Genomic DNA, 27120 nt, shown 5'->3' on the forward strand with positions numbered 1-27120 from the left:
AAATTCTTACTTTGAGCATTCTTAGACCTGCCAATATTGAAACAGATCTGTTGTGCTCCCTAAAAGTACATTAAATTTTCTAAATTTCATTATCAGCAAAAAAAGATATACAATATTAGACACGTTATTAAAATATTTGCAAAGATAAAAATAACAAACAAAAATAAAAAGGGGGGAGCCACAGGGGGGCAGGGAGAAGAAGAAAGAAAGAAATTAAGAAGAACATATACCAAATATCCATACAAATCATCATCATCATAATAAAAAAGAGGTATAAAGAAGGGTCTGACACTTCCATTTCAAATATATCTCTACCTATAAAGCAGAAAGTATGTTTGTGCGATGTATGTTAGGAAATGTTTATCCACTTCTAGATGAGTTAGAAACTTGAAATTTGGTGTGCTAGTAGGTCTAGAAGTACAATGTACCAGAAAAAAACTAAAAACATGAAATTTTGGGTTTTATGTATATTTAAAGAATTTAATAAAAACCAAGTCTTATGCCTACAACTCCCAGCATGCCTTGGGTGGGAGGCCAGACTTACTGGTCTTTAGCGGCCATTGTGAGTGCATGGGCAGGTTGCCAGTGCATGTCTTTTACAACCCCGACTCCCAAGGTTGGTCTCAAGCAGTCAACCCAATTCCAAATAAAAGGAAGCAACCGACATAAAATGGCTGCATCCATTTGCGGTGCCTCCTCCCACCCTCTGAGTGGTTTTAAAATCATAACTAGATGCAACAGCATGACTTTGAGGGGCCAAACATGCTCAAAGGCACTCCATCCTGATATTGCTCTTTTCTCAGAATCTGGGGGAAGCAATTGCATGCCCTTAAGAGGGAGGGAGGAAAGGGAGGCACTCTGTGTATGCCCAGAAACAGACCTGACAAAAGGGGGGGGGGAAGAGTCTGGCAAAGCTCTTCAGTACAGGCTCCTGATGGAGCACTTGGTGGGTGAGAAGCGCAGGCTAAGGCAGTCCCAGCAGGATTGGCTGGAGCTGGGTGAGTCCACTGACAGCTGCTTACCTCTGATCCTTGGTGATGTTACTCCTTGATCAAGGAGCAGCATCAGCAACAAGAGGATGTCTCAGAGGACACGGGCACCTGTGGGCTGCCAAAGGCATGCTGGGAGGTGTAGTACTGGCATGTAGAGTGACTGATTTTAAATAAAGCATGGGTTAGCAAACCAGGTCACTATCTCTCGATCCTAACTCAGCTCCCGCTTCCCTGACTTCTTACTAACTGTCTTTGACATTCTCCAACTGCCACTAACCCTGACCACCATTCCATTCTAGCCTCAGCTATCAGTCATTCCTCCATTCACTCTTCTGTTTCAATGATATAAAGCCCCATCACACCAGGGGTTAACACACTCCCTACTTCGCTTCTCTGCCCGTGCTTTCCTTCCTCAGTTACTTCCTTTTTTCAAAGGAGGAAGTACCCAACGAGCACAAGGCCCATGGAGTCCGCTGTTGTAATGGTGCTGCTTCTCCTGCACACAGCAGGAGAGAGTAGCAATTCCGTGTTTAAAAATACATCGGACCTAACCAGGTTTTTTTTGTTTGTTTGTGGCACAAGGAAGGCCAGAAGGGGTGGAAGGTGGCAGGGGGCAGACGACATCATGTGAGGTACCTGAGCAAACTCTGTGAGTGCCCAGGAATGAGAGTGCAATAAAACGCTTGTCAGATGGAGCTTATAGTCAGGGTTTTACATAAAAATCATAAATTTTATTCAGTAATTGCATCTGTTTTGGAATGTTGTGGTTTAGTTATAACATGGTGGGGGGGAATGTAGCATAAAAAATCTCATCAATTTAAAAGGCCTTGGAAAAAACAACAACACTTGGCACTGTAAAGCCATTAATGCAGTCACTGGGCAAGCCTGCCTGGGAAAAAGAAATCCTAAGCAGGGTGCCACAACTAAGATGGCCTGCTCTCCAGTTGTCTCCCACCACACCTCAGATGGTGTTCAAAGATCAATATGTTATTCAGGGAGCTAGGCTTGTGCCTACAACTCCCAGCATGCCTTGCGCGGGAGGGAAGATTTACCAGGCTTTGGCAGCCATCATCTGGAAGTGGGCCTGAAGGGAGAGTGCCTGGAACAGTTGTCTCAGTCGCTAGGCACCATCGGGAGTGGGAGGGTGCAGCTCCGGCCCCATTGCCGACAACAACAACTGAGCTAACCATTAGTCAGCCAGTCAGCTGGCTCCTTCATGGCCTACCTATGGGCACCGATTGCACAGTGCAGCATGGGCTGGCTCAGCCAGACTTGCTGGCCCCAGCGCTTCAGTACAGCCTTCTGCTGGAGCACTTGGTGGGTGAGAGGCACAGGCCAAGATAGGCGCAGGCCTTCAACCCGGCCACCCTCAGAGGCCTCCCAGCACCTGCCAAGAGCCCCGAGCAGAAGATGGTTGAGCAGACCATGGAGAGCTGTGGCTTTATGGTAGCCTTGGCCTGCATTGGGGGTGAGAGAGAGAGAGAGAGAAGAATTTAGTTCATTTTAAATAGGGATGTGCTCCGCTCCGATTAGAATCTGAGAATCAGAAGCGAATTGGCCTGCTCCGCCTTTCCCAGAGGTGGAGTAGAAGCGGACCGCGGACCCTTAGAAGCACAGCGAAGAGAAGCGGCCATAGGCGGAGCGCTTCTCTTTTCACGGAGCGCTCCGACCGCCATTTTGGAAAATTTCGCCCATAGGATTGCATTGTGGAAAAGAATAGGGGATAACTGTTGTTTGTGTGACTGTGTTATTGTGTGAGTGTGCTGTGTGCATTGCTTGTGAAGTGCAAAACAGCCAGTTTGAGCATTTCACATACACACTTGTCCCATTTCCCTAAATACATATTAGTATTAGCATTAGTATTATATTATTATACATATTATTATTATTGTTAGTATTAGTATTATATTATTATACATATTAGTATTAGTATTACTAGTATTATATTATTATCATCATGAGAAAAGGGAGCAGACGCACGTCTGTGGCGGGGCGTGCTGAAAGCAGTGGTCAAGGGAAGGCTCAGGCTGGCACCAGTAAGCAGGCTGCCTCTCCTGCTGTGAAAATCAAACGGGCAACTCCTTGGCTGGCTGCTCCTCAACAGAAGCAGGACAAGCAGCAGGCAGAGCCACTCTCTTCTGCAACTTGCACCCGGCATTCTCTTTTTGAGGGTGGGAATGAGAAAAGTGCCCCTTTGCAAGAGGCAGGCGGCAGCAGTGACATTAGAGGAGGAGGAGGAGTATCCCCAACTCCTTCATTATTGTTTGAGGCCACGAGCCTGCTGATGGACCTGTCTCCAGACCTCATAGACGAGGTCCTCAGCACAGTGGAGGGGCAGAAGGAGGAGGAGGCGGTGGTCCTCCAGGATGTGGGTGCTGAGGAGGAGCAGCAGCAGGCCGAGGCTCTCTCCCCAGTCTCATCCCACACCTCTTCCGCTGTAACCCCTGTTTCTGTGGCGACAACAGAGAGCTCAGGCGGGCAATTGGTGTCACCACGGAATCGAAAGACCAGCATAGTGTGGGAACAATATGAGGTGGGAGTGGATCCCCGCTTTGCTGTCTGTCGCCACTGCAAACTCACCCTAAGCAGGGGTTCAAGCTACAGGGCATTATGGAACCAGCAGCCTGAAGATGCATCTTCAGAGGCAGCACCAGTTGATCTTGCTGGGGAAAGAGGCGGGCACTTCCAAGGCGACTGGTTCCAGGGGAAAGCTGAAGGCGGCTGCTGCTGCTGGCACTGCCACTCTCAGCTCTCCATCTCCCATCCACACGAGGGTTAGGCAGGCAACCCTCGAGGACATGGGGTGGGGGAAGTATGGACCCACAAGGTGGCGTTTTCCAACGGCCACCGAGATCACCACCTGCATCAGTGAGATGGTGGTGTTGGATGACCAGCCATTCAGCCTCGTCGACAATGCAGGCTTCAAGAGGCTGATGGCGCTTGTGGTACCATACTATAAGCTGCCATGTTGCACCACCCTTAGCAGGTGGGTGGTGCCTTCCCTGTACCGTTCCTGCAGGGAGTTAGTGCTGGGTCGTCTGTGCCAGGCAGAGGCACAGATGGTGCACTTCACCTCTGACATTTGGTCCAGCGAGGGCGGAGTGCACGCTTACCTGTCCCTGACTGCTCACTGGTGGGCAGCCGTGGGGCAGGAAGCATCATCCAGCACTAGAGGGACTGGCAAGGAGGGCTACTGCTGGGCCCTCCTCCATACGCAAGTGATGGACCAGTCCCACATGGCAGGGGAGATTACGGAGGCCATGAACCGCATGGTGGATGGGTGGCTAGCTGGGCAGAAGCTCACCCGCGGTTACATGGTCACGGACGGGGGAGCCAACATGGCGAAGGCGGTGCGCGACGGCGGATTCGAGGGGGTCTGCTGCATTGCGCACGTCTTGAACCTGGTGGAGAGGGATGGCCTTGGGATGGGCAGCAAGGCCAACCTCGGTCCCCTGTCCGGTATCCGTAACCTCCTGGAGAGCTGCAGAAAGGTGGCAGGGCATTTCCACCACAGCGTCAAGGGCAGTCGATTGCTGCGGGAGAAGCAGGTGGAGTTGAATCTCCCGCAGCACAGGCTAGTGCAAGACGTGGTGACACGCTGGAACTCCACCTACCTGATGCTGGAGCGTATGGTGGAGCAACAGCGTGCCATCCACGACTTGTTCAGGGTCAGGGACGTGGGCGTCCACCCAGCCCTGGGCAAGCAGCAGTGGGATGCCATGTCCCAGCTGGTGGTGGTCCTCAAGCCATTGAGACCCTGAGCACTGACCCTGACCCTGAGCACCGAGACCCTGAGCACTAGCTCGGCCCTCCTCAGCCAGGTGATCCCTGTATGCAGGCATCTCCAGAAACAGATGGGCGAGTTTCTGGAGTACAAGGATCCCGTCACCAGCAGGCGCTTTGAGCCCGAGGTACGTGAAGCGGTGACTAGGCTGATGGATGGCCTGACGCGGAGGCTGGAGCCCATCCAAACAGACAGGGTCTACATGTTGGCAGCCATGTGTGACCCTCGTGTGAAGGATGGGCTTTGTGGGCCAAATACCAGGCAGCACTGGGTGGAAATGCTGGTGGGTGAAGTGCGGGCAGCATGGGCCAAGAGGGTGGGGCAGAGTGAGGCAGAGGAGCAGGCCACCCCTCCCCGCAGCGTCAGCAGCAGCAGCAGCAGCAGCCTCACCTGCATCCCTCCCAGCAGGAGCACAGGCCAGGGGTTTTGACACGATCTCGCCCAAGCGCCCGCTCCCTCTGAGCAGAGCCCGGTCAGCGCCTTGGTATACACCTGAGCTGAGGGCGATGAAGCAAGAGGGGAGACGGTTAGAACGCAGGTGGAGGAAAACTCGTGCTGGGTCTGATCGAACACGGGTTAGAGCTCACTATCGAGCCTACTCTGTGGCGGTGAGGGTGGCAAAGAGGCAGTTCTTTTCCACCAGCATTGCGTCTTCTCAGTGTCGTCCGGCGGAGCTTTTCCGGGTGGTTCGCAGCCTGTTACACTCTGGGCCAGGGCGAGAGATGGTGGAACCCTCGGTAGCACGCTGTGACGAGTTTGCACGGCACTTTGAAGATAAAGTCGCTCAGATTCGTCATGAATTGGACACCACACTTAATGCAGCTCCACTAGTAGAGGCGTTCAGAGCGCCGTCCGGTTCAGTTTTATTGGATGAGTTTCAGTTATTGAGGCCCGAGGATGTGGACAAGGTGCTTGGCCAAGTCCGGTCGACCACCTGTGTGCTTGCCCCTTGCCCCTCGTGGCTCATTACATCAAATAAGGAGGGGATCGCCGGCTGGGTCCAGGAGGTTGTAAATGCCTCCTTGAGAGAGGGAGTGGTGCCGGCCTCTTTAAAAGAGGCGGCAATTAGACCACTCCTGAAGAAGCCTAATCTGGACCCGGAAGATGTTAACAACTACAGGCCGGTGGCTAATATCCCTTTCCTGGGCAAGGTGCTTGAGTGGGTGGTTGCAGGACAACTCCAGGCACTCTTGAATGAAACGGATTATCTAGATCCATTTCAATCGGGTTTCAGGCCTGGTTTTGGAACGGAAACTGCCTTGGTCGCCCTGTGGGATGACCTCTGCCGGGAGAGAGACAGGGGAGTGCGACCCTGTTGGTTCTCCTGGACCTCTCAGCGGCCTTCGATACCATCGACCATGGTATCCTTCTGGATAGGTTGTCTGAGCTGGGAGTTGGAGGTACTGCACTGCAGTGGTTCCGCTCCTACTTGGACGGCCGATTCCAGAAGGTGGTGCTGGGGGATTATTGCTCTGTGCCGTGGCTCCTAAGCCATGGGGTTCCGCAGGGCTCTATCTTATCCCCTATGCTGTTTAACATTTACATGAAGCCGCTGGGGGAGGTTATCCGGAGATGTGGACTGAGGTGTCATCAATATGCGGATGATACCCAGCTCTACCTTTCCTTTTCATCAAACCCAGGTGAGGCAGTGACTGTTCTGAACCAGTGCCTGGGCACGGTAATGGACTGGATGAGGGCTAACAAACTGAGACTCAATCCAGACAAGACGGAGATACTGTTAGCGGGTGGTTCATCTGTGATGTTTGCCCTGTCCTGGATAGGGTTGCACTCTCCCTAAAGGATTGGGTCCGTAGTTGGGGGGTGCTCTTGGATCCAGAACTGTCACTTGAGGCACAGGTGAACTCAGTGGCAAAGAGCACCTTTTATCAGCTTAGGTTGATATACCAACTATGCCCTTATCTGGACAGAGATAGCCTAGCTACAGTTATCCATGCTCTGATAACCTCTCGCTTGGATTACTGCAATGCGTTATACGTGGGGCTGCCTTTGAAAACGGTCCGGAAGCTTCAACTGGTGCAAAACAGGGCAGCAAGGTTATTAACAGGAACTGGCTGGCGAGATCACATCACGCCAGTCCTTTTCCAGCTTCATTGGCTGCCAGTCCAGGTCCGGGCCCAATTCAAAGTGCTGGTATTGACATTTAAAGCCCTAAACGGTTTGGGGCCAGGTTATCTGAAGGAACGCCTCCTCCCATATGTACCTACCCGGACCTTAAGATCATCTACAGGGGCCCTTCTCCGTGAGCCCCTGCCAAAGGAAGTGAGGCAGGTGGCTACTAGGAGGAGGGCTTTCTCCGCTGTGGCACCCCGGTTGTGGAACGAGCTCCCCGGAGAGGTCCGCCTGGCGCCTACACTGTACTGCTTTCGTCACCAGCTGAAGACCTTTTTATTCACTCAGTATTTTAACACTTAATTTTAACTTAAATTTAAATTTTACTGTTTTAATTCTGTTTTTTAATCTTATATCAACTTTGCTGTGTGGTTTTATCCTGGTTGCGCTTTTTATACTGTATTTCGTAATTGTGTTTTAACCTGTTGGGTGTTTTACTGTGGTTTTAATTTTTGTGAACCGCCCAGAGAGCTTCGGCTATTGGGCGGTATAAAAATGTAATAAATAAATAAATAAATAAATAAATAAATTTTGGGCAGAGGCTCTGCACGCCATGGTTGGGCAGAGACCCTCTCCAGCCACCGGCCAGGATGACGCTGCAACCGCCGTGTAGCGTTACCTGGCAGAGCCCATGGAGGACTGCTCCACGGACCCCCTGGCCTACTGGTCATCCCGCTGCCAGATTTGGCCGGACCTGTCGCGGGTGGCCAGCGATCGACTCAGCTGCCCACCCACCAGTGTTCCAAGCGAGAGGGTGTTCTCTATGGCGGGCGACATAGTGACCCCTCACCGCTCTCGCTTGGAGCCGGACTTGGTGGAGCAGCTGGTCTTTCTGAAGGGCAATCTGCCCCTGCTGGGATACCCCACCCTCAAGCCCTCGTGGGAGTGACAGGCAGGCTCCCCTCCCTTTAATTCCACCCCTCCTTCGGTTGGCAGGCAGACTACAGTTCAGGCAGGCAGGCCTTTTCTTTTTAAAAGTTGTTGTTGTTCTTCTTCTTCTTATTATTATTATTATCCTTAGCATTTCATTATTTAGCGGCTGCGTTTCAGTTCACAAAATAAACTCTGAATCATTCAATTCGTCTCTCTCAGTAAGGTCATGCCTTCTTCGTCTTACATACAGGCTGGCTGTAGTACTTCTTTTTTTTTTTTTTTTTTTTTTTAATTTTTATTCATTTTCAACACTATATAAACATAGATAAACATTTCCAAAATATAACTGAAACTAACACAATAAGAAAAAAAAAATACATCAAATATCTGCTGCATACATATTGAATAATTGTTGAGTACAAATATCAAAAACTATTACATATGCCTTATCACACTACAACATCTTCATTCTTAACATAAATGTGCACCCCCCACCTCGGGATCATTCTTGAGTCCAAAATCTAATCATTTCTTCTGCTGGTGGTTTCCCACTTCCCTTAGTAAACACGAACACTAGGAACTGTTTCCAGATTCCTTCGAACTCATTTATTTTAGTTACGCCTTTTCTCCACTTAATATTACATGTCAGTTTATCATTAATGGCTATGTCCCATACTACTTTATACCATTCCTCAATAGAATATTCCCCTTGGATCTTCCAGTTCCTAGCTATCATCAATCGTGCTGCAACCAACAAACTCGATATCAGCTCTATAGTTCCTTTTCCACACTTTATATCTTCAAATAGTGACAGCAATGCTATTTTTGGTGTTTGTTCTATTTTCATTCCCACTATTTCTTCAATTTCTGAAAACACCATCTTCCATAATCTTTGTACATATTTGCATTGCCACCACATATGTAAATACGTTCCTTTTTCCCCACATCCTCTCCAACAATTTGCTGAATGTTGATCACTTATCTTATTCAATCTAACCGGGGTTAGGTACCACCTCCATAAAATTTTAAAATAATTCTCCTTTATTCTTACTGATAAACTTCTCAACACTCTTTGTTTCCATAGTCCCTCCCAGCTCTGTCGCCCTATTTGTATCTTCAAATCTGATTCCCAAACCATTTTCTCTGTATTTTCTCTAAACTCCTTCTCTAACAATATTTTATATATTTCACTCATTAATCCTTTTGAAACTATACTCCCTCCTTTCCCTTCCTCCTTACTTACTACTAATTCTTCAAACCTCGTCATCTTTCTGCACATTCTATTATCTTTAATCCACTTTTTATTCCATTGCTCTAATTGACCATATTCTAACCAAGATAGCTTCTTCTCCTTTAACAAATTTTCCATATCCTCTCTTGTTTTAATATCTCTTACCCAATCCTTTAATCTTATTTTATTTTTCTCTTTTAATATTTTACATAATCTACCCTTTAGATCCTCTGGGAAATTCTTTAACATTATTATCGGTGCTAAGGGAGAGTTGCTCGGAAGCAGCTTCCCTTTAAATTTACTCCAAATTTCCCATTGAGTCCTCAGGAGTGGATTATCTATACTTCCAACCCACTTTCTTCCTCCGTCTTTAAAAAAAACATTCTCCAAATTCATCTCTACCTTATTTATGGTTTTTTCTTCCATCCAATATAAATCTCCTACTCCCATAATTGCTTCTACAACATGTCTTAATCTATTTGCTACGTAGTATAATTTTATGTTTGGGAGACCCATTCCCCCCTTTTTTTGGCTTAGGTACCAATTATTTTTATTCACTCTTGCTCTCTTTTCTCCATTACAATATTTATTAATAATATTTTGCCAACTTTTTATCTCGGTTTCTGATATTTTTATAGGTAACATTCTAAATACAAAATTAATTTTAGCTAATATCTTCATTTTTATTAAGGCTATTCTTCCGAACCAAGATAAATTTAATCTTTTATATTTCTCCAATTTCTCTAATACCTCTTTCTTTAACCTCGTTAAATTTTCCTTTTCAAGATTCTCTAAATTTTTTGTAATTTTAATTCCCAAATATTTAATCTCATTCTTAACTTTCAATTCCATTCCCTTAAATTCCCAATCCTTTTCTTCCTTCTTGGTATAGTTAAACAACATCATCTCTGATTTAGACCAATTTATTTTTAACCCTGTAATTTCCTCAAATTCCCTCAACTGATATTTAATTCTTTCTAACTTTCTTAATGGATTCTTAATGGTCAATAAAGTGTCATCCGCAAACATGTTTAACTTTATTTCCCTTACCTCTCCAATTCCTTCTAACTCTTCATCCTCCCTTAGTGCCTTCGCCAAAACTTCCATAACCATTACAAACAGGACCGGCGAGAGCGGACATCCTTGTCTTGTTCCTCTGGCTAGTCGTATCTTTTCAGTAAGTCCGTCATTTACCACCACTACCGCCGTATTTTGGGAATATAGCTGTTCTATTACATTTTTAAATTTATTTCCAAATCCCAATTTATCTATAATACTCTTTAGTGCCTGCCAGCTCACACAATCAAAAGCTTTAAAAATATCTAATGCCATAATACCTGCCTTAATATTTGCTTTTTTTATTACATTTATTACATTTAAAACTCTACCCACTAAATTATGCATATGTCTTCCTACCACAAACCCACATTGATCTGCTCCTATATATTCTGCCAAGAATTTATTTAATCGTTTGGCCATAATAGATGTAAAAATTTTAGCATCCTGATTTATTAAAGAAATAGGTCTATAAGAATCGGGATTAGTCAAATCTTTATCTGGTTTTGGGATCAGAATTATCACTGAATGTTCCCATGATTCAGGTATCTTCTCTCCTGATAATATCCTATTATAAAGTTCCATTAATTTTGGAACTAGACAATCTTTGAAGACCTTATAATATTCTGGACCCAAACCATCTGCTCCTGGTGATTTACCCACTTTTAACTTATCAATAACCTCTTCAACTTCTCTTTGAGTTATTACTGACTCCATTAACTCCTTATATTCTGATTTTATTTCCTTCTTTATAAACCTTCCAATATACTCCTCCACCTTTTCTTGTTGAATTTCTTTACCCTTGTACAATTCCTGATAAAATTCCTGAAAAATTTTTATTTTAGCTTTCATTGCATGACAATAATTCCCTCGGCTATCTTTCAACGTTTCTATCCCATTCCTCCCTTTTTCTTTTTGTGTGAGCTTGGCAAGCAACCTCGAGTTCTTATCACTGTTTTCAAAATATTCCCTTTTCATATACATTAAATTCTTTTGAATCTCTTCTATATTTAAATTTTCTAATTGTTTCTTCTTAGCTTGTATTTCCACTAATTTATATTTATCTTTACTTCGCCAATATCTTTCCTCCAAGTTTTTAATTTCTATCTCTAACTTTTCCTGTTCTGCACGTTGTTGTCTTTTTAAACTACATGTTTCTCTAATACAGATTCCTCTTGCTACAGCCTTCATGGTGTCCCAAATGACTGACCCAGCTGTTCCTCCTTTTTCATTAATTTCCCATGACTCCGACAGTTCCTTCCGAATTTTATCTACTATTTTATTGTATTTCAATATCTTTGTGTTCAACTTCCATCTATATGCCTCTTTATAATCTTTCTTAACTGTAAATTCTAAACTTAACAAGGCATGATCAGTTACTTTTATTACCCCCATTTCCATTTTACAAATCCTCGTTGCAAAGTCTTTTGAAACAAATATATGATCTATCCTGGAGTATGTATGATGAACTGGGGAAAAATATGAGAATCCAGGCCTATTCCCGTTAAGTAAGCGCCACGAATCTAAATAATCATTTTCTTTTACTAATTTATTCAATATAGTCATATTGTTTCTCTTTTCAACATTAGTGGGATTTGACCTGTCTCTTTTATTATCCATAACCATATTAAAATCCCCAGCTAATATAACATACCCCTCCTTAAATTCTTCTATTTCTTTAAACAACTTTATAAAAAACTCTCTATGCCTCTCATTTGGGGCATAAACATTAATCAAAGTATAGACCTTTCCCTCAATTTTACCTTTTAACATAAGATATCTACCCTTATCATCCTTTTTTACCTCTTCTAATGTAAACCCACTTTTTTTTGAAATCAAAGTGGCCACTCCATTTTTTTTTGATGTCCCTAATGACTTTTCATAATAGGCTAGCCACTTTAATTTTATCATATTCGAATTCTCGGAGCCTTGGTGTGTCTCTTGGATCATAATAATATCTGATCCCTCTTTATTAAGCATTTGTTCTATTCTCTTCCTTTTCACGACTGCCCCTAAACCTTTAACATTGAGTGTTGATACCTTTATCTTTTTATCCATAATCACCCTTTTGAAATCTCTTCCGATCCCTTGTGCTCAGCAGTTCAAACTTGCTTACATAAAAACACAAACTCCATACATAAAACCCCCACCCTCCTACCCCAATCCCTCCTCCCCTACCTTCCCCCCCTCCCCACCCCCCCACTCTAATCCCCCCCCATATCCCCGTGAGTCTAGTACTCCAGCCATCTACTTTAAAGGGGGAGGGGGGGAGGCAGTGCTGTGCCTGGCCGGCAGGTCTCTATATTAGCATTTTTATTTGCAATTATCTCCAAACATAATTAACAATTCTCTTACTCTCCAGATGTCCCAGCCTCATTCCCTCCCCCACCCACTCCAGCCCCATCTGCTTCCCCATCCAGACCCAGCCTCTTCAGCAATTCTTTACCTTGATCCAATGAGGTTACTCTGTGTTCCCTCCTCCCATATGTAAATCTTAAAAAAACCGGGTAACCCCATGCATAAGGAATTTCATTCTTCATTAATGTTTCCATTATTAGTTTAAGACTACGTCTCCAATTTAATGTACGTTGAGAAAGATCATTGTAAATTTACACTGGTTTGCCTTTATATTATATCTGATTCTTAAGTCTCAATTCTTTCATAATTTGCTCTTTTTTATAATAATTACCAAATTTCACCAAAATGTCTCTTGCCCCTTTGTGGTTTTGCCCCCCCCCACGATGGACTCGATCCGGATCCAATCCGTCTATTGATATATCAGGCATCAGCTCCTTGAACCAGTTCACGATGATTTCTCTAAGATCTTCTCCCTGCGACTCCTTTAGCTGCTTTATTCAAAAAGTAGATCTACTAGATTAATCTTCCGAGGCAATCGATCACAGTACCCATTCTTTAAATTGTATATTAGTTGATTTCTCAATAGCCTCTTATTCCTTCTGGTCCAAGTCCGCTTTAGCCTCCATCTTTTTGATCTTATCCGAATTTTCCACCTTTTTATCCGCTAAATACACAATTAATGTCTAAATTCACTCATATGCTGATCCATTTTTTTAAAATATAACAATGTTATTTTCAGCTATAATGGGCCTGACCTCCATCAACGAGGGAGGGTTACTACCACTTTCTCCTCCTTCAGTCATATTTTTTCTTTATTTGGTATTGTATCCAAAGGGACTGGGTCTTTATCTTCCTCCTCTTGCTCAACTCCAGGGGCTGTCCTTTCCAGGAGGGAGAGGCATGCCAAATTATGATTTGAAAGTTCCTTTTTTTTTTTTTTTATAATTTGAAGGTTTCTTATTTTTTTTTCTTCTTTTTTTCTTTTTTCTTTTTTTTTTTTTTCTTTTTCTTTTTTTGTATATTAAGCTTTGCCCAACTTTTGATCTTTCTTTTAACGTTAGGCATGGGATTCTTCTGGGTAGGGCATAAATCTTAGAGTGTAACTCGCTTCCTTAGCAACTTATGCTGGCTTCTCTGTTATATATCAAACACTTTTCCTTTCTTCATGAGGGGGGGGGGAATATCCAGTTCACAACAGCATTCACTAGAGGGGATCAGTTTAATCATTCGCAGCCTCTCAGCTTCCCACATCTCCCTCACCGAATGCCGAACGCAGCTTCTTTCACCTTCTCTCCCCCCCTTCTCACCACGCCAATAAATCCAATCAACAACTTCCACCTTACAAAGCCAGCATTTCAATCGTTCCCATGTGAGATAAGAATGAAAGGTTGTAACACAAATCAATGTCCAGCAAGCACAAATTCCTTCTTTTTAAACTGCGTCAGTGTTTGCTCTTTCAGCCCATCCTACCTCGCAGGCTTTAACTTTCGGTTTCGACAGTGCTGCCGCTTACAAGACATTGTATTAATTATCAATCATCTCACCTCCCTCCTTCAAATCTCTCCGCTTTTCCAGCTCCTGTGACTTTTATAATCATTTTCTGTCGTTTGCTCAAAGATTTATGCCCATTAGAAGAGAGATAATTGCTTTTTCCGGCAAACGCCGCTTAGAGCCTCAGAAGAAACCCGCCATTGCTCAGGCGGCCAGCTCCGCCCCCCCGGCTGTAGTACTTCTACAATTCAGTTCACTACGTCAAATTCAGGCTATCTCTTCCTTACTACCACAGTAGACGTAGCAGGCACTGCCAGGCTGAATCTTCCCCTAAAGGAGAATACTTCCTGCCTGGTGGGCATCATGAGCCTCTGTGCAAAAGCTATAGGCAGAGTTCGTCATTGTGTGTGGTTGTGTGTGTGACTGTGGCTGCCTGTCTCGCTGTGAAAATGAAATGGGATAGTCCTCGCCTCACTCACCACAATGAGTTAGTGTTGGCTTTGAGAAGTTAACTCACACTGAAACTCATGGAAGTCATTGACTTCAGCACAGCCACTGCTGTGGAGGCGGTGGTCCTCCAGGATGTGGGTGATGAGGAGCAGCAGCTGGCCAAGGCTCTCTCTGCAGTCTCATCCAACCCCTCTTCCTCGGTAACGTTCATGGCTTTGAGAAGCAACCTGACACTTAAACTCTGCAGGAGGTAAACTCCAGCAGTCCACGGGTCGCCCTTTGGAGTGCTCTCTTGAGAGTAGATGAAGTGCACGTGATCCAGAATGATGTTTTTGAGAAGCAACCTTCCCCTATGTGCGGGAGGTAAACTCCAGCAGTCCACGGGTCGCCCTTTGGACAGCTCTTCTAAGAGAAGATGCAGTGCAGGTGAACCAGTTTCATGATTTTGAGAAGCAACCTGTCACTTCAACTCATTGACTTCCCCTGTGAGAAGAAGCTAAACTCCAGCAGGGCACCGGTCGCCCTTGGGACAGCTCTCTTAACAGAAGGTGCAGTGCATATGAACCACTGCCATGGCTTTGAGAAGCAACCTGACACTTTAATTCATTCACTTCGCCTATGTGCGGGAGGTAAACTCCAGCAGTGCACTGGTCACCCTTTGGAACACTCTCTTGAGAGCAGATGAAGTGCATATGAACCAGTGCCATGGGTTTGAGAAGCAACCTGTCACTTCAACTCATTGACTTCCCCTGTGAGAAGAAGCTAAGCTCCAGCAGTGCACCGGTCGCCCTTTGGAACACTCTCTTGTGAGCAGATGAAGTGCATGCGAACCAGTTTCATGGGTTTGAGAAGCATCCTGACACTTCAATTCATGCAGCCCATTGCCTTCACCTGTGCTTTGGCAGGGGGCTGCGTCACCCAGGAGCACAGGCCGGGGGTATTTTGGGCACAGGCTCTGTCTGTCTGCACGCCATGGTTGGGCAGAGACCTGTCCCAGCCACCGGGAACAGGAGGAAAACTCCAGCAGTCCACTGGTTGCCCTTTGGAAGGTTCTGGCTGAGGATTGGTTTTTCCATGTCATCTGACACTTCCACTTTGCATCCAGCAGCAACGTTAATGCTCCAAGCCTGCATCATCTTCCACACTCAAAGTAACTGCTTCAATAAGTACTAGCTCCTTTGTGCCCACCGGCCCATGCCTGCCCGCCTGCCTGCCTGCCCATGCCCGCCTGCCTGGGAGTTGTCCTTGTGAGGTAGCTGGATCTGCTGGGATTGACTCCCCCAGAGATCTATGGCATACTTGTGCAAGGTACTAGCTCGTTTGTGCCCACCGGCCCATGCCTGCCTTCCCTCCCTTCTCCCCTGCCCGCCTCACAGGGATGGTTTGTATGTGTCTTGGGGATAAGTCCTTCCTGCGCTCACTTAGACTTTTTGAAGTTCCAAAACAATTTTCAAGTGTGGAAGAAGATTCATATAGGTTTATCTACTCCCCAATTCATGGCATGTTGGGATTTCCTTTGAAATGCCCCCTGTCTGCAGCTTTAAATCCCTGAGATACTAGAGTGTCCGGTTTTCAAAAATTCCCCAAAAATCTGGGGAGGCTTGGATTGGCTTGAGGCTTGGCAAGCAGGCAGCCTCTCCTGCTGTGAAAATCAAACGGGCTAGTCCTCAGTTGACTCCCTCACCACAAGTGTTATCTTTGAGACGCTACCTCACACTGCAACTCATGGCAGTCGTTGGCTTCACCACAGCCACTACTTAGGCTTTGCCCAGTGGTTCAGCAGCAACCAAGCAGTCCTCTGGTTGCTCTTTCATTGTTCTTCCAACAGAAGGTGAAGTGCATACGGACAGTTTAAGTTTTCTGAGAAGTGAGCTCTCACTTCAACTCATGTCAGTCATTGACTTTAGCACAGCCACTTCGCGGTGGATGCTCTGTTCCTCCAGGATGTGGGTGAGGATTAGCAGCAGCTGGCCGAGGCTCTCTCCTCAGTCTCATCCCACCCCTCTTCCGCTGTAACCCCTCTTTGAGAAGCAACCTGTCACTTCAACTCATTGACTTCCCCTGTTTGAAGGAGCTAAGCTCCAGCAGTCGACCGGTCTCCCGTTGTTACACTCTCTTAAAAGAAGGTGAAGTGCATATGAACAGGTTAAGTTTTCTGAGAAGTGAGCTCCCTCCCAGGGGGAGCACAGTCCAGGGGTATTGGGCACAGGCTCTGTCTATCTGCACACAATGGTTGGGCAGAGAACCGCCACAGCCACCGGCAACAGGAGGAAAACTCCAGCAGTCCACTGGTTGCCCTTTGGAGGGTGCTGGCTGAGGATGGATTTCTCCAGGTCATCCAACACCTATACATACACTTAGAGGTGGATCATCCAGCAACGTTAATGCTCCAAGCCAAAGTGTGGTTGATTGCCTGCATCATCTGCCACACTCAAAGTAACTGCTTCAATAAGCTACCAATAACCTGCCTGCCCATGTCCGCCTGCCTGGGAGCCATCCTTGTGAGCTAGCTGGATCTGCTGGGACTGACTCCCCCGGAGATCTATGGCTTACTTGTGCAAGGTACCAGCTCCTCTGGGCCCGCCAACCCATGCCTGCCTGCCTGCCCGCCCGCCTGCCTGCCTTCCCCCACCCAGGGTGCTACTGTGGTGGGGCATCTGCCGGGACTGACTCCTCCCCAATACTACATCTATGACATGTCTCTGCCTGCCTCTCTGCTAGCCTGTCCTCCTCCTCGGTGACTGACTCACTGGGATGGTTTGCGTTTGCAATGTGTGACTAACTGCTGGCTTAGAAACCAGCCATCCTTGCCTCACTTCCTTGTGCCCCCAGAAATGCCTGCTGCCTGCCTGCCTTCCCTCCCTCCTCCCCCTGGGAGCTGTACTAGATGCTTTGTGGTTCATGCCCAGCAGCCTCCGGCATGCTGGCTGCCAGTCATCCTCCTCCGTGCCCGCCCGGCCCGCCTCAATGCGTTACTGGCTGCTGGCTTACAAAGAAAGAAGCCATCCTTTGCTCACTCCTTGCGCCCGCCTCTCAATGCGTTACTGCTGGATTAGAAAGAAAAAACCAGCCATCCTTGCCGCACTTCCTTGTGCCCCCAGAAATGTCTGCTGCCTGCCTGCCTTCCCTCCCTCCTCCCCTGCCCGCCTCGCAGGGATGGTTTGTGTGTGTCTTGCTTTGACTCAGGGGATGTCCTTCCTGCGCTCACTTAGACTTTTGGAAGTTCCAAATCAATTTTTCAAGTGTGGAAGAAGATTCATATTTAGGTTTATCTACTCCCCAATTCATGGCATGTTGGGATTTCCTTTGAAATGGCCCCATTGAGTTGTCTGCAGCTTTAAATCCCTGAGATACTGGGGTGTCCGGTTTTCATAAATTCATCAAAAATCAGGGGATGATGGGATTGGCTTGAATCTTGGCATGCATGTGTATACATACATGAGGTGTCATGGTACCTAATTTGAGGTTTCTAACGTGAAAATTGACGTAGTTCTAGCATGGGACTTGATTTGGGGGTGAGTTAAAAGGTTAAAGCCCCACCAAAAATCAGGGGATGATGGGATTTGCTTGAAACTTGGCATGAATGTGGATCTAGATGGCATCTGTGAGGGTGCCTGCTTCCAAGTTTTTATCTATCAAAATGTCAGAGTAAATCCCATGTCTGAAAATGGGGTGTCCGATTTTCAAATTTTCCCCCAAAATCAGGGGATGATGGGATTGGCTTGAGTCTTGGCATGCATGTGTATACATACATGAGGTGTCATGGTGCCAAGTTTGAGGTTTCTAACGTGAAAATTGACATAGTTCTAGCATGGATTTGATTTGGGTGAGTTAAAAGGTTAAAGCCCCGCCAAAAATCATGGGATGATGGGATTTGCTTGAAACTTGGCATGAATGTGGATCTAGATGGCATCTGAGGGTGCCCAATTAAAAAAAATTAATTGTCAAAATGTCGGAGAACAGTCCATGTCTGAAAATGGGGTGTCCAATTTTCAAAAATTCCCCAAAAATCAGGGGACGCTTGGATTGGCTTGAGGCTTGGCAAGCATGTATGGATAAGCTATCATGGTGCCGAACTTGAGGTTTCTAATGTGAAAATTGACAGAGATATAGAAAAGGGGTGTTTGAATTGGGGTTAGGGGTGCAGCGTTGGAGGTTAAAGCACCCCCCAAATCAGGGGATGATGGAATCTGCTTGAAACTTGCCATAAATGCGGATGTGCCTGCTTCCAAGTTTTCATCTGTCAAAATGTCAGAGTAAATCTTATGTCTGAAAATCGGGTGTCCGATTTTCATAAATTCCCCCAAAATCAGGGGATGATGGGATTGGCTTGAGTCTTGGCATGCATGTGTATACATACACGAGGTGTCATGGTGCCTAATTTGAGGTTTCTAACGTGAAAATTGACGTAGTTCTAGCATGGGACTTGATTTGGGGTGAGTTAAAAGGTTAAAGCCCCGCCAAAAATCAGGGGATGATGGGATATGCTTGAAATTTGGCATGAATGTGGAGCTAGATGGCATCTGTGAGGGTGCCCAATTAAAAAAAATTCTGTCAAAATGTCAGAGTAAATCCCATGTCTGAAAATGGGGTGTCCGATTTTCAAAAATTCCCCGAAAATCAGGGGATGCTTGGATTTGCTTAAGTCTTGGCATGCGTGTGTATATGTCCATGAGGTGTCATGGTGCTGAATTTGAGGTTTCTAACTTTAACAGAAAAAACGTTGTAGGGTTTTTTGGATTTCAATGCAAGCCTATGGGGGGGAAAGCGGAGCTCCGATCTTGATCCGGAGCTTCGCAGCGGAGCGGAGCGGACTATAGGCGGAGCGGAGCAGAGCGGACCGATCCGCAGTTTGCGGATATGGAAGAGAAGCAGATCGGGGGGGGCTGTGCACACCCCTAATTTTAAAGTTACCTCACAGGGCTAACACCAGAATGCCTTGTGGGGTTGTCATGAGGGTGAGGGAAGGAAAAAATGAAATTTAATTAGTTTAAAAGTTAACTCACATGCCTAGCAGTGGCCTACTACTTTAAGATGATTACCTTGCAGACATATGTCTTAGGGGGCATGAGCAATGCTACATATATGAGCTAGTACATTAATGAAAGCATTCCATATATCTAAATTAGCTTCCATATGACACTGAAGGCTGTAGGAGATACATTCAAATGTAGCAAGAGCTACATCTGAATGTTCATTGAATGATAGATGGTATCATTCCAAGCTTGAAGTATAAGACTTTTTGTAACTGTATGGGCTCTCGGTATCCACTTTTGCTGTCCATCTGTTAATCCCCATATCACAGGGATGTAAATTATACGCGTGTAAACATCCGCTATCATCACAGAATTTTAAGAACTCAATTTATATAAGAAGTGACAACTAACCAAAAAGAGGCTCCTACAGGACATGACCCTGACATATGCCCTTGTGTGGTGTTGTCTTTATTACATTGCCAGCATTCTTCTTAACAAGGTTCTGTGGTGCCCAATATATGCGAACCTTCAATTTTGTTGGATCAGCATTATGCATAGTGATGAACTGAGACAGCTGGGCCTCTAGTTCTTTTGAAGCCCTCTTCGGACATTGGCCAGAACCCCACCCCCACCCCGCTCCCTTGCATCCCCCAACTACCCACTGACCGTTATTGCCTGCAGAAGCAATGGGAGTCCCATGGGGGTTGCACCGGCATCACCTGCTGGCTGGTCCCCTCACCTACGTTGTGCTGATCCGTTGCCTTTTCTCTGTCTCTTCAGTGCGCTCCAGGAGGCTGCCTCATGGAACTTTGCATTCAGCTGAGCATTATCATGCTGGGAAAGCAGCTGATCCAAAACAATATCTTTGAAATCGGAGTCCCGTATGTATTAAATCACGATCACATTTGTGTTATGTATCATCGGGCTGGTTTTGGTTTATTAAAATCTATGGGAATATTAACATTGATCATATGTGGGAGTTGGATTGGGGCCTAATTGAATCAACATAAAGGAACAGTATATTAGATTGTGATAAAGTGCTGGGATTTTATTTTCTCTAACAAATTGGTCATGCATGAGTAAAGTAATTCATATAAATTGTCTGAAAGTATTAAAAAAGAGCATCATGTAACAATTTGAGGAACTTGAGTTGCTAAAATATTGAGAGAAATTTTAGAAAGGATTTCAGAACATCACTGAATATGAGCTTCCCCACAGCAGGCTCAAATCCTGTCACCTTACCAGGGCTTTCTGCTTCTGATTTCCTTGTGGGATTATGATGGACATCTTTACATAGCGGACATGTGATTTGAACTGAAAACTTCCTTTCTCCGCAATATTCTATTTGGTTTCATTATGCAGAGCCATCTAGTGATTGTATTATAGTGCAACAGCATCATTACACACTGGTGTTACCTCATATTAACATTTGTTAATATGAGATAACAGCATATCCATTCTTTTTAAAAGCAGGGGACACTCTGGAGATTGATAACATCATGTAAGGGACCCACAAATGTCTGTGAGTGAGCAATCACGAGCATGGGGGCAAAAACCTCATGTAGAAATGCTCTCTAAATGATGTCAGGTCTCCCAGTTCCTCAGGCAAGCACACGTTCTGGCAAACTGACACAGGATACCCAAATCAGTGAGACTTCTTTATTGCAGGAAATCTTATGGCAAAAGCTTAATGGTTACACACTTCAGCAATCATATAGCTGATGGTCATAGCTATAGGCTCCAAGAAATCCCAAAACAGCCAAAAGCTAATCACTACAATAGCAATGTGATATCCTGTTGCCATCTCCATGGTTCCATAAATGGGTTCCAAACCCGAGAGAGCTCTGGCTATTGGGCGGTATAGAAATGTAATTAATCAATCAATCAATAAATAATAAACCCAGATAAGGGAGGGGGGGAAATTCCTGATATGATCCCCCAGGCAATCACAGGGGAAAATTCTTGAAAAGCTTAACAAACCACCTAAGGGAGCTAGTCCCACTATGGATCATTTGTTGGTAACTCAAGGGAACATGGTCAAAGCCTAGACAAAAACACAGGTAAAACCTCAGGCACAAGGAGTCCCGTGTTTCTAGGAACTCCCTTCTGCCTGAGTTGGCAAAGCAAAAGTCCAACAGTCATAATCAATCCCAGTCTGATGCTACACTGAGCTGACCACAAACAACTTATTCTGGCGTTACGTGATTTTAAAGTTTTAAATTGGATTTCATGGATTTATTTATTTATTTATTACATTTATATACCACCCCGTAGCTGAAGCTCTCTGGGCAGTTTACAAAAGTTAAAACCAGTAGCAGTTTTAGTTGTAAACTGCCCAGAGAGCCTAGTCTGTTGGGCTGTATAAATATGTGATTAATAAATAAATACACACAACCCACAGAAACATGATTCAAGCCTATGAAAAGCTTCCCAGTACTTTTTGTGGCAAGTTCTTAGTAATCCAAAATCCAATCCATGTGCACAGTGATTTCAAAGTCCCAGACAGTGATGGATCCAAACAAGGAGGGGTTTCAGGCCAAGAGATGAGATGTTCCTAGCAAAGGCTCCTTGCCTTTGCCTCAACTTATAAAGGGAGGTATGACCTCCTTTGGACCCCTTGACAGTCAAGGAGGGTTGGTCTTTCAGCCAGGCCCCTGTCCAAACAGGGCAGCACTGCTCAGCCCACGAAGATGACGCTTCAATCTGGGTGACCCTTCTCTAACCTCCACCCTTTCTCTATCAATTTCACACAGATAGTTTCTTGCCCAAGACCAAAACAAGGAGGTGGTTTGCTGGGAGTAAGGATACTCCTCTATCTCTGCTCTGAGAACATTGACAGAGATCTGTTCACAGATTTTAACATTCCAAAGGCCAAATAGGCCCAAAAGCCTTCCAGACTACTTCTAATTAAATCTTAGCTAAACCTCAAGACCTTAACTATTCCTGTAAATGGCTACAGGGCTACCATTTGTTGCCTTCTTCAGAATAGAGTTACCACCCAATTTTGTCTTAGGTTGGAAATCAAGGCAAATTTGAGGCTCCTGCATAGGCAAAAACATCTAAGAAAATATGAGGGAAGCCAAAGAGTCATCGGCATCTGATGATTTTTCTGAATATGTTATTTTTCAGGGATTTTCTGAAAAAGAGACCAATTTTGCAGAATGTTTTCCAACTATTAGCCATTTCTTGTGGTAGCCACCATTTTTTACACACAATGCCCCACAAATTACATTAGTGTGGCATTCTGGAGGTTATCAATTCACAGTCCTGATGGCTATGTTACCTTACGTTGGCAGATGCACCCAGAGGAGGGCCTCTGAAGCTGACCCTTTGCCCTTTTCACTGTACACAAATACAGTGGAGAATTACAAGAGGCTATTTTTACTTGGTTGTAGAAATTTCAAGGTGAAATTCTAAGTTACTACCATTAAAACACAATGCTAGGTGTATTACACAAACAGCACAATATTGCATATAATAACTAAGCTAACTGTTGTGAATACACTCAGTTCTTGGTATGAACTGAGACCTATGTGTATATATCTAACTAGGCCTTGATTCACACAAAATATACGGTGGGAGAGGAGGTGCAAGCCCAAGACGTGCTTATGCATTCTGCCATCTTCAGAATGTACCCCATTGGGGATGTTTATTAATCAACCCTTCCTAGGTTTGCACAGTGTTGATCTAAACAAGCTCCCCTTACAGTTACTTCAAGGGGCTTGATCACAGAGAGATAATATGAATCAAATGGAAAGCAGGGCAGCAGCAGTAATGACCAAGAAATAAAAAATGAGAGGTGAACCTCAGGCTGATAATGGCAAATTCATTATACTGTCTGGAAGTGACTAATGCATGTTGACAAATATGTCATGTATCCCAGTCAAGCACTCGACCAGAGAGAAACATTTCCCCCAAACTTGAACTCTGGAAGAGCATCTTGTAGGAACAGAAGAATGTATAGAATCACTAACCTTGATGAAGATGTATTTCTGTTTCCATTCTTAACGATCCTAAGAACTTATTGGCCCTGTTCAGACAACACACTAAACCATGTTAGTTAAGCATTTTGAGTTGAACATGATTGCTTAGTGTGTTGTGTGAACCATTCCTAACCATGGTGGCTACAAAACCATGGTTAAACACACTTTCTGCAAAAGGATTAGTGGCCTAACCATGGCTTAGCATGTTGTCTGAACAGGCCTTCAGTCATGAAAACTCCTGGGGTGGGGAAACTTTATTACAAATACCTGCAATTTTCTCCTACTTTTGGTTAGATTTGAAAGAGAGTTTTTATTGTTGTTATGAAGTCCTTCATAACCTCCCTTGTGTAGCATGCATACTTCAGGTTCAAGGAATTTATTGCAAGCTATAGAAGGACAAGGTTTATGGCATCCGTTTGTTAAACTCTTGGCAGCACAGGATTAACCTGGATTTTTACTCGTCCGCACAAATATGTCTATACAGTTACATGATTATGTCTGTATATAGATATGTGTGTGTGTGTGTGTGTGTGTGTGTTATATTTCTTGTACATATTTTTAATGTATGTTTTGGTGGTGGAATATCTGGAGTCATTACTAGAGAATGCTTGGTTCTCAAACTCCTAAGTTACTTTTATTTATTTATTTATTTTATTACATTTATATACTGCCCCATAGCTGAAGCTCTCTGGGTGGTTTACAAAAGTTAAAAACAATGAACATTAAAAACAGATATACAACATTACTTGTATTATTTATTTTAGTCATTGAAATAGATGAGATCTTACAAGTGCAGTCCAGCCATCAGAGGAATGGGGTGGAGCGAGTGCTTAACTCAAATCCCTAATGGGCTGTGAAGCTCACTGGTTTGCCCAGGGCCTGTTATTGTCTTCTCAGCTTAACCTACATCACAGGGTGGTTGTGACAATAAAATGGGATGATCCCAATGAATCCTGAGCCTCTTGGAGAAAATAATTTATACACATTTATATTTGCTGCATAAACGTGATAAATAAATAAATATGTTGGCTTGATTTTACTGTATTTTGATTATGTGACTTTTAATATTTCGATGGGTTGGGGCCATGAAATCTGTTGATGAAATACAAAAATAATTAATAAGTGATACTTTCCTTTTAAGCTGTTTTCCTGGACTTTTAGTGAGGCTGCTGAAAATTATCTGAGTGAGATCTCTAACCTCTCTTGCAGATTTACAGTTCCCAGTGTTTCCTGAGGAGAGGGACTAATTATTAAATCACTACATTTCTGGTGTAGATATGAAAAAGGCATTAAATCCAGATTTAGGCACGTACAACTGGGCTGGCGGAATTGGACTTTCCCAACCCCTCCTCTCCACTGCAGCTCCATGAAAATACTGCCAAGAGGATAGACCTCCCTGCTCCTGCTGTGGTGCAAAGAGTGTTCCCCAAAACTGAGCAGAGGTGCCTTCCATGAGCAGATCCCTTCTGTCAACAGAAGGTGGATCCTAGTATATCCAACCTTATGTTGCTGTGAACTCAGGTTACATTTTTGTAGTGATAGCAGATACTTAATTAGATAGAGTTTTATTAAATTACCTGCTCTTTTCCCCAGCAAATTAAAGAAATTGTTCCGGAAGCTGAAGGATGAGAGGCCCGAGACAAAGGAAGATGATCCAAACCCTTCCAAGCAGCCTCAGCAATGGGAACTGGACTATGTTTTGGAACCTTTCACTGGCCTGACTCCAGAATACATGGAAATGAGTATGGTCTGAACATTCCTTTTCCTCTGCCCATATCAAAGTGTTTTCCCCCCTCAAAAGCCATTTTGTGAAACCTTTATAGAGCATGCTAGATAGGGGTGTGCAAAGTGGGTCTTCTCTGCCTTGAAATTTGAGCTGGAGCTCCATAGAGATGTTTCTCCTCCTCGTCGAATTACCTGTTGAAGAACCATTCCGTTTTCGGGTAACCGGATCATTCTCATCTATGGGATGAGTTTTAAAAATAAACACATGAAAATTGCCACTGTGAAGCTGTGAAAGAGGGCTTTAAGCATGCCAGTTTTAGAGCAGATCCCTTTATGAAGTGATTTATAGGGAATTTTTTAAAGCCTGAACTCAAATGTCCTCTCTCAGGCACCTCTTGCAAGGCAAGGAGGGAAACGAACCAGCGGGAAAGTGCTTAGCGCAGTAATAAATAAGTAAATATATTACTAAATGCCACAACAGCAGCACACAGCTTGCCCAGCCTCAGAGAGGACAGGAAGCTTGCGGGACCAGGAAGAGGCGGGACCCCTCCCCCACTGTCGGTTGGGCACATTGGAGTGTGTCAAGGCAACAACAACAGCTTCCCCGTAGGAGGCTACACGGGAGGAGGAGAACATCACCCCAGGTTCCTTATTGGGTGGTTTTCAATTAGACACAACACACACAAAATGGTTGAATAATTTCAGAGATGTTAGATGCACCGATTGGGTGTGTCTCAGCTCTGAGTTTATTTGATAGTTTAGAAGCAGTGAATCTGCTCTGGAAGATCGAATGCTCCACAGATGTTCGCGGTTACCAGATAATTCCGAGGCGGAGTGCACACCCCTAATGCTAGACTTAGCCTTGTCCTTAACTATCCGAACACAAATGCCAGACCTCCTGAAACCGCTATTGATGAACTGGTATACCTGCAACGATCTGTGGACCCAGCAGGTTAAAGGACAAAGGACAATGTGACTTGTTCTGTTTCCGTAACTTGGTTTTGTGCATCTTGTGAAGCTGATAGTAAAGTTCAGATCCTGCAAAATGACATAACTCAAGGTGTAAAATTTAAACAAACCTTCAATTAATTATTAACCACTGTTTGGGGCTGGGGGCAGCTTTAATCAATGAGGGTAAACTTTAGTTCATGTGCTGTGAACTAAGGGTGTGTGTGTGTGTGTGTGTGTGTGTGTGTGTGAGAGAGAGAGAGAGAGAGAGAGAGAGAGAGAGAGAGAGGGGTATATATGATCAGGGCACACTTAACAGAAGAGCATAAGGAGAGACTTGCTCAATTAGATCAAGGGTCCATCTAGTTAAGCAGTAGCCAGCCAAGTTTCTTGAGATGTTCACAAACAGGGTATAAAGAAACTGCCTGCATTTTATGTCCCACTGAACATGGAGAGGGGTTGTCCCTTGTGGCTAATAGCCATCAAGAATCCAATCCTCCATTAATTTATCTAATCCTTTAATTAAAAAAGTCTAATCTAATTCCAATTAATTCCTACCTTGTTGAAGTAGTAGGACAGATAAGTAGTAGGAGAGATAAAAGGAAGTACTTCACATAGTGCATACTAGCTAAAAGTTTGGAATTCACTACCACAAGATGTGGGGATGGCTACCAGTCTGGATCATTTTAAAAGGGGGCTGGATAAATTTCTGGAGGACAAGAAGGCTATCCATGGCTACTAATCCTGATGGCAATGTGTTACCTCCAGTATCAGAGGCAGTAATCCTGTGTGCCCCAGTTGCTGGGGAACATGGCTGGGAGGGTGTTTGTGGGGTCCTGGTTGACAGCTGCGTGGCCACGGTGTGAACAGAATGCTGGACTGGATAGACCTTGGCCTGATCCTGCACGGCTTTTTATGTTCTTATGTTCTTTTCTGAATCTCCTGCTAGTTTAATTCATCCAGTATTATGAGGAAGGGAAAATTCCTCTCAACCCACTTTCTCTACACTATGCAAATTTTTATAAACTTCTATATCTTCCCTTTGTCTTTAATGCCAATAGAAGAAGAAAAGATGAACTCACATCCTCACCAGCCCCGTCTTTTTGTAGGCCAAACTGCATGG

At 44.7% G+C, this 27120-nt stretch overlaps 1 protein-coding gene across 1 annotated transcript in view; it reads left to right on the plus strand.

Annotated features, from left to right (window-relative positions):
- The window catches only part of ANO2 (anoctamin 2), a 205830-nt gene that overhangs the window by 158261 nt on the left and 20449 nt on the right, over positions 1 to 27120 (plus strand). The window contains exons 19-20 of the mRNA XM_063135031.1: positions 20122 to 20222; positions 24918 to 25066. Of these exons, the coding sequence (XP_062991101.1) occupies positions 20122 to 20222; positions 24918 to 25066 (250 nt within the window). The remainder of the gene's footprint in view (positions 1 to 20121; positions 20223 to 24917; positions 25067 to 27120) is intronic.

Source organism: Elgaria multicarinata, chromosome 9 (assembly GCF_023053635.1).
Source record: "Elgaria multicarinata webbii isolate HBS135686 ecotype San Diego chromosome 9, rElgMul1.1.pri, whole genome shotgun sequence".
NCBI classification, from domain to species: Eukaryota; Metazoa; Chordata; class Lepidosauria; order Squamata; family Anguidae; genus Elgaria; species Elgaria multicarinata.